Source organism: Haplochromis burtoni, unplaced genomic scaffold (assembly GCF_018398535.1).
Source record: "Haplochromis burtoni strain Fernald_Lab_line unplaced genomic scaffold, NCSU_Asbu1 Contig_58, whole genome shotgun sequence".
NCBI classification, from domain to species: Eukaryota; Metazoa; Chordata; class Actinopteri; order Cichliformes; family Cichlidae; genus Haplochromis; species Haplochromis burtoni.
In genome coordinates this window covers 2,319,877-2,327,425 of record NW_024582419.1, presented here as the reverse complement: position 1 = coordinate 2,327,425, position 7,549 = coordinate 2,319,877, and the positions used below count along the sequence as shown (strand labels likewise).

The 7,549-nt window shown below is 38.6% G+C and overlaps 1 protein-coding gene across 3 annotated transcripts in view; it reads left to right on the top strand.

Annotated features, from left to right (window-relative positions):
* LOC102305765 (structural maintenance of chromosomes flexible hinge domain-containing protein 1) overlaps window positions 1–7,549 on the top strand; it is a 31,294-nt gene that overhangs the window by 7,025 nt on the left and 16,720 nt on the right. For 2 of the 3 annotated variants that reach the window (XM_014333634.2, XM_014333635.2), the window contains exons 2-12: window positions 470–545; window positions 656–814; window positions 931–1,013; window positions 1,110–1,243; window positions 2,051–2,165; window positions 2,364–2,483; window positions 2,608–2,771; window positions 3,830–3,923; window positions 4,020–4,281; window positions 4,417–4,534; window positions 5,832–6,024. In XM_014333634.2, coding sequence (XP_014189120.1) covers window positions 470–545; window positions 656–814; window positions 931–1,013; window positions 1,110–1,243; window positions 2,051–2,165; window positions 2,364–2,483; window positions 2,608–2,771; window positions 3,830–3,923; window positions 4,020–4,281; window positions 4,417–4,534; window positions 5,832–6,024 — 1,518 coding nt within the window. The remainder of the gene's footprint in view (window positions 1–469; window positions 546–655; window positions 815–930; window positions 1,014–1,109; window positions 1,244–2,050; window positions 2,166–2,363; window positions 2,484–2,607; window positions 2,772–3,829; window positions 3,924–4,019; window positions 4,282–4,416; window positions 4,535–5,831; window positions 6,025–7,549) is intronic. The other variant, XM_042220992.1, reaches the window with a different exon arrangement.

Genomic DNA, 7,549 nt, shown 5'->3' with positions numbered 1-7,549 from the left:
ATTCTATCGCGATATTTCATTTTCCTATCGTTGCCTAACATTATACCGGTATTACCGTGAACGGTATAATATGGCCCAGCCCTAGTCCCAGTGGTAATCGGAGCACTAGGTGCAGTGACTTCCAAGCTAGGCGAGTGGCTCTAGCAGATCCCGAGAACAACAGCGGAGATCTCTTTCCAGAAGAGCGCAGTCCTAGGAATAGCTAAGATACTTGCGCAGGACCCTCAAGCTCCCAGGCCTCTGGTAGAGGACCCAAGCTTGAAGGATTGACCGATTTTTATTTTATTTTATTTTTTCTTTTTACTGTACATAGTTTTTATTTCAATTTGTATTTTTCTAATATATCTCTACTTCTTTTTTTTTCCTGTCCCTTGTGTTGCTGTAACAAATGAGTTTCTCCAGCGTTGGATTTAATAAAGTCTATGTCTAAAACGACTCACTAACCATTACTACATCTTTACTGTTACAGGTATTTGGAATCCCTTCATTTGAGACATTTGTGGTGGCAACGACTGACAGAATTGTTCTCGATTTTGACAGATTTAGTAAGTAAATCTATCAGATATTGATGAGTGTTTTGAGCTTAAGTGAAATATCAAGATGAACCTGCTTTTCTTCTAATGGAATTCCACTGAATAATTTTTAATCATTCTAGAGGAACTCCAGGATGGTAGCACCCTTTACTTGTTGCAAGATGAGCACCAGGTTCTGCCTACGGCAACGGTGGAAAACATATCGTTTACGCCCCACTATGATACGCTGATAAAGGGTGGCACTTATGAGTACTATGCTAGTGAGAACAAGGAGTCATTAGGTAAGTGCTAAAACGATCATGGTCGTGTACTTGGGATGATCACAGATTAGCCTTTTGCGATCTGTTTGTTTCTCGCTGCTTATCTTTTTTTTTTTTTTTCTTTTCTTCTCCTCCAGCCTATCCACTTGCCGAGCTCATCGACAACTCTCTTTCAGCCACAGCTAAAAACACAGGAACGAGGATAATAGAGATAAGGATGGTTGGTTCTGAAACTGCAAATACATGATTATTGAATACTGGATTAATGTCACCTATACAGAGGAGCGCTAACTCAGTATTTGTATCTGTTTAACAGCAGTTTGATGAAAGTCTTGGGAAACCTGCTGTCATTGTCCTGGACAATGGACGTGGCATGACTACAAAGCAGCTCAATAAATGGGCAGTTTACAGACACTCCAAATTTACAAAAGAAACCGGCAGTTTTGCAAGGTTGGTTTGTTTTATTTTAAATTCCAAAATTACAGTAGTGTGGTGCTTTCCAGCTCTTTATTCAAAAGTAGTTCCAAAAGTTGGGACACTGTTTAAAAAAACCAAAAAAAAACCCCAAAACAAATACATAAAAGTAGAATGAAGTTTGCAAATCACATAAATCTCGTGTTTAATTGAAAATAGTAAAAAGAGTATAAATCCAGAAATGCTGCTGGCTTCTTGTGGCATGAGCTCATTTAAGAGTGGAGTAGTGAAGTGGAAAACCGTTCTGCAATCTGATTTATCAAAAATTTAAATGTGGAAATCTTGAACGCTGTGTCCTCTGGACTCCAGCTTCTTATCACCTCAAAATCTGTGAAGGCACCCTTGATGCTGAATGACATTTTGAAGTTTGGGAGCAACATGGGCAAAATCCAGCAGATGGCTTTCTTACCGAAGTTTTGCTTAAAAACAAGCACAAACCACATTCTGCCCATATTACACCAACATGCCTCTGTAGTAGAGTCTGGGTGCTTAAGGGGCCTCTGATGCAGACCACTTTGGTTTGTGGTGAACCTTTGGCTCACCACAAACCAAAAATATCATAAAGGAGGCCAACTGAAATCCTGTCTGAGGCAAGAATATGAAAACATTTCACGTGCTGCTAAAAGAAAAGAAATGTGAAATGGTGGGGATGCATTCGCCTCTTTTGAATTAAACCTAGTATTTAAATCATTTTGCATTTTTGTTTTTTCTTCTTCTGAACATCTATCTTAATTTAAAAAAGGCACAAATTAAGCCATGCATTTATATTTCTCTTTTCTACAGAAGAGAAGAAGACTACGTCCGCCCTGATCCTGTACCTCGAAGTCTTAATAGTGATATATCGTACTTTGGAGTTGGAGGAAAACAAGCTGTTTTCCACTTTGGAAATGTAGTCAGAGTAAGTCTGTGTGGAAACTCAGTGAAACACTTCATAGAATATCTAAAACCCAAATTATAAAATATAATAAATGTAACTTAACTTTGTTTCCTTTATTGCGGACTGAGTTTGAAAATTAGATGTGTGGTTTTTAGATGGGCATTTCTTGGTATTTTGTCAATTAAGTACATATGTTTGTTTTGTTTCATAAATTACTAGATGATTAGCAAGCCAGTGGGGTTACCAGATGTTCATGAGTTGGTTCTATCAGAAGAAGAATTTGAAAGAAAGGAAAAGAACAAAGAGGATATTTATAGCACCACCATCCTAAACAGGAAGGTGAGTCTACTTTAAGATGTTGTTAAAAGATGTGCTAAAGATTTTGATGATTTTTGGATTGTGGTGTGCTCTCTCCCTGCGTCAACACCATCTCTCTGAGTGATGTTTAATCTTCCCGCTACAGCCTGGCGACTTTTCACACGTGAGTGAAGATGAGCGCTTCCTTCGTACCATCATCGATGAGGAACATGGGAAGGAAAGCTTCACGGCCGTAGTTATTACAGGACTCAAGGAAAAGCATATCTCCTTCCTGAAACAGAATTTTGATGCATGGACCAGGCATCTAGCGTGAGCTCACTCATCCACATCATATCTTAAAGACGGTGCATCCGGAAAGTTTTCGTAACACTTCACTTGTTCCACTTTTTGACAAAGTAAAAAAAAAAAAAAGTGAGAAAAATGTTTTAAATTCTTGGAAATGTACATAAGTATCCACAGCCTTTGCTCAATATTATGCTGAAGCACGTTTGGCAGCAATTACAGCCTCAAGTCTTTTTGAGTGTGATGGTACAACCATGTCACAGATATTTTGGGACAGTCTGTCCCATTCTTCTTTGCAGGTTGGATAGGGAACGTTGCTGCACAGACATTTTCAGATCTTCCCAGACATGTTCATTTGGGTTTAAATCTGATCTCTGACACTGAAAGACATTCACTGAGAATTCACCAACATTCGCAAACCCTGACTAGTCTTCCAGCTCCTGCTGCCAAAAAACATCCCCACAGCATGATGCTGCCACCACCATACTTTTCTGTAGGGATGGCATTGACTGGGCAATAAGTAATGTCTGGTTTCCTCCTGACATGACGCTTGGCATTGAAGGCCAAAGAGTTCAGTCTTTGTTTCATCAGACCAGATCGGTGCCTCAACCTGCCTTGGAGGTCTGCAGACAATTCCTTGTGCTTTGTGGTTTGGTTGGTCCTCTGAGATACACTGTCAAGTATGGGACCTTATATAGATTTGTGTGTGCCTTTCCAAATCATGTCCAGTCAACTGAATTTACCACAGGTGGACTCCACTCAAGCTGCAGAAACATCTGATAGATGATCAGTGGAAACAGGATGCGCCTGAGCTCAATTTTGAGTGTTATGGCAAAGGCTGGGAATAGTTATGTACATGTGATATTTTTTATTTTTACACCTCCAATTTTTTGTTGTTTTAATTGCATTCTTTTTCTGTTTTTTAATTTATTTAATTTTCTTCCTCCTTTTGTTTCATCCTTTTTATCTTGCAATATTCCCGTTTTAAGAAATTCACCTTTTAACCATTGAAGGCTGCCCTGACACAATCATTTCCAAACTGCTTTTGGATTAAACTCTGTTAACTGCATTTGTCCTACTTTCAGGCACATATATCACTATTACATTCATGGAGTCAATGGAAATGACCTGAAACAAGGCTCTAAAAAGACAGCTCAACAACTTACGATTGACATTCAGGTGAGGCTTCAGATAAATGTAGACTTTTACAAAATACTGTATGTTATTTAAAATTTTGTATGTTTTGGCTAACTTTACCATTTTACTCGTTTACAGATCACTTTACGCGAAAAACCAAACAAATGTCCCCGTGTGCTGAACCTGAGGGAAGTTGACGATGACATGCAAACTTTATACATTAACTCTGCTGCGGACACCTTTGAGTTCAAGGCCTCCTCTGGACCGGGTGGTGGCACAGTGGAGGGAGTGCTGCGTTATCATCCATTCCTCTATGATAGGGAGACTTATCCTAAATATCCTGAAGATCCTGAAGATCCTAAAGATCCTAAAGATCCCAAAGATACATGTTCTGCAAATGGTATTCATACTGTTAACATATTTAATACATTCATGGATTTTATAGTTTGACATATTTTGAAGTTGTGTTTTTTTGTTTGTTTGTTTTTTTCATTGCTTTTGTTTATGTTGTTTTTTGGGGGGTAATTTTCTTTAGCAGCGTCTTCTGAAAATGACAATTTAGAAAATGAGCCTGGACTCGTGACTCAGGAAGAAAGGAAGATCTTTGAGTGTTTCTGGAATGGACGGCTCATACCTGGCACCAAAGTGGCTGAGTAATTACACTCATTTCATACTTATATTCACAAAAACTAATGTCCCATTTTAGTCTAAAATAGTAGGCTTTACCTTTAGTTACTTTTCACTTCAGAGTTTAACATAACGGCTAGGAGTCAGCAGAGAAAATTGATTCCACTGTCATATATAGGTCCCTGTCATGCTGTGATGTTGGATACGGTTTAACTCCACATAGGAATCTATCTGTGGATAGTGTCAGTGGAAAAATGGGGAAACAAAGCCTGTAATCTTTTATCATATCGACCTTTGCAGTCTTCACGAATGCCAAAAGTGATACAACTTTTTTCTGTGGCTAGTCGTTCACTTCACTTCACGTTCAGTTTTTTCGTAACTTTACACAATTGGTGCAAACGGTGTGGCCGGGTTGAAAACACACATGTATGCTTTTGTTTGTTTTTACCACTGTTTCAGTGATATGTCAGTGCAGAAGCTCAGATATTCCCAAACTATACAGATTAAAGAGATGCAACAGCTCAAAAAGATGAGACTTTTGGAAGAAAACAAGAGCAACTGATATGGAGGTTTTCTCTGCGTGGCAGTACCTGTCATTCAGTGTTTTAGATGATGACGGCTCTGTGATGTCACTGTTTGCACGCCATACATTCAATGCTTTGAACATAATGGGCCCTTAAGACCCCCGCAGACTTGCCCTGTTTTTGAGGGAAGGATTTGCCTTTATTGATTATTTTTCTTTTGAATTTCCGCGGTTTGAATTGCTGTGTTGGCGATTGTGTATTTAACAGATGGCACATAATCTGCTATTCATGTGTTGTTATAATATTCTCAGACTTGATTGAGTTTTACTCATGGCATATTATGGTTATCACTAACATTGACTGGCTACACCTATGTTGAAAGATGCATTGCTGGTAGATCAGCTGCTAAACCTTCCATGCCTTTTGTCACTCTTTTTGTGACCTCTCACTAAGTGAACCGAGTTAAAAAAAAAAATTCATTTAGGTCAGAAAATAAAAGATTGTATTTAAAACTGACTTTCAGCTAACAGAGAATATTTTGCTAGCAGCATGCTTCATGTTATTAACCTGATATTACTAAACGCAACTGAATCTTTGAACAAACGGAATAACCCTAGACTTTTCTGAGAGTTCAGACTGACTGCGCTGTCAGCATCGCTTTAAACTGTGCTTCCAAAAAATGAGAGAGAGCTAGGTTAACCTTTTCCCCTTGCCACTCACATTGTATTTGTCATATTCTATAGTGGTAAAAATTACTTTAATATCCTTTCCTTCTTGTGTCTTGCTCCATTTGTTACAGGTTTGACTGGTGTTCTCGTAAACATAACAGCAGAACAGCAGCAGATATACCCCCGGAGTGTTACCGTCGGCTTTCAGGAGTGCTTTTCACTGATGACAATTTCCAGGTCACCACAAACAAGATGACCTTCATGGACCTTGAGCTGAAACTGAAGAACAATCAAACTATCTTCTCACTGGTTCTGAACGGACAGGTGACCGTCTCCATTTCTCACTGGCTCTTTCACAATCAGAACTCCAGCACCACATTCAGTCCCTTGAGCGGATATATATTATGATTGATAAAGGATTGAAATGGATCTGATTTATTATGAGAATTGTCAACAGGAAGAGAAGAGTTCTACGGTTACTTTATCAGTCAGCCTCAACATTAAAACCACCTTGTTCATTTTGTACAGAGTACAGAGCAGTTTACAAAGTACGACTGAAGCATACAACGTCTTGTCCTCATTTATAGCAGGTCACATCCTGAGCTACAGAATGAGTACTTCCATTGTATGGAATTGCCTACGGCACATGCACTCAGGCGGAGACTATGTGGTCTTAATTTTATTACGCTGACCCAGCTGTGACCTGCTTTCAATCAATTGCAGGGTCAGTTTCCTTTTCAACAGCACAAGTCTTTTTTTGTACTTTCAGTACATCACAATTAACTACTCGCATACGTTGAGCAGTGGTTTAACAACATTTCCCATCACTGTTCTTAATTCTGGCAGGTGTTTATAAAATCCCATATTTTTATCAGTGTTTACTATCTTCAGCATGTTCTCTGACCTGAAGACTGTGTAGGTTCTCAGTTATCTAGGGTCCTGGTAGGGCTTGAAATGAAGACAGGAGTTTTTGTGGATTTTTTATGGCTTATCCAAACGGCTTCTCTGGATATAGAACAACTGATGGAGAGTGTCCGGTAGTAAACCAAGGGCTGCTACTTTGATGGTCTATTACCGTATATAAAATATATAAAATCCAGCTGACATCCTCTCCAGTTCAAAAGAACACTTTTTAAACATGACAAAACCTGGGATACAACGGAGCACATCATACACACATAATATTCAGCTTAGGTTGATATCCAAACCTTAATTCTAATATATATATATGTTGTCTAGAATTAAAGATCTTTTAGTGCTAATCTATGTAATATTCCAGTGTTTAATAAAGTGTGTTGTGCACTGAAGCTACCTTTAAGCACTCCAGTGTTAATTGTTGTCTAGTGTTTTGCTTTGGTATAATAGAGATATTAACACAGGTCAAAGGTCAGAGTTGTTGCATTTATAAAATACTCAACATTAGATGATCTTCTCTCACCTAAACAACTTAAAATAAAGTGCTGTGATTAATAAAAATGTGCATGAGCTGCTGTACCCGAACCTTTACCTGACATACTGTATGTCGACACACAAAAGCAAGTGTAACAGATTTATACGACAAATCAAACGATCGGTACGTTTATATATTAACACAATTTGGACCCTTTTTGCTTTTTCATTCATCTCCATAATTTTTCTCAAGCGCTTTCATCTTTTGCTCATACCGAGGCTGCTGGCATATTCTGAGCTGTGGATAGCTTTAGCTTTAGCCACTTCTTTTATGTTAGTTTAAAATGTCCACATTCAGCTGAGTGAGGGAGATTAAAGTGTTAGACTAAGTTTGTTATTACAAATGTTCTCATGGTGGTCCCCCTGTCAATTTGTGTCACTCACAATGAAGCACGTCCAT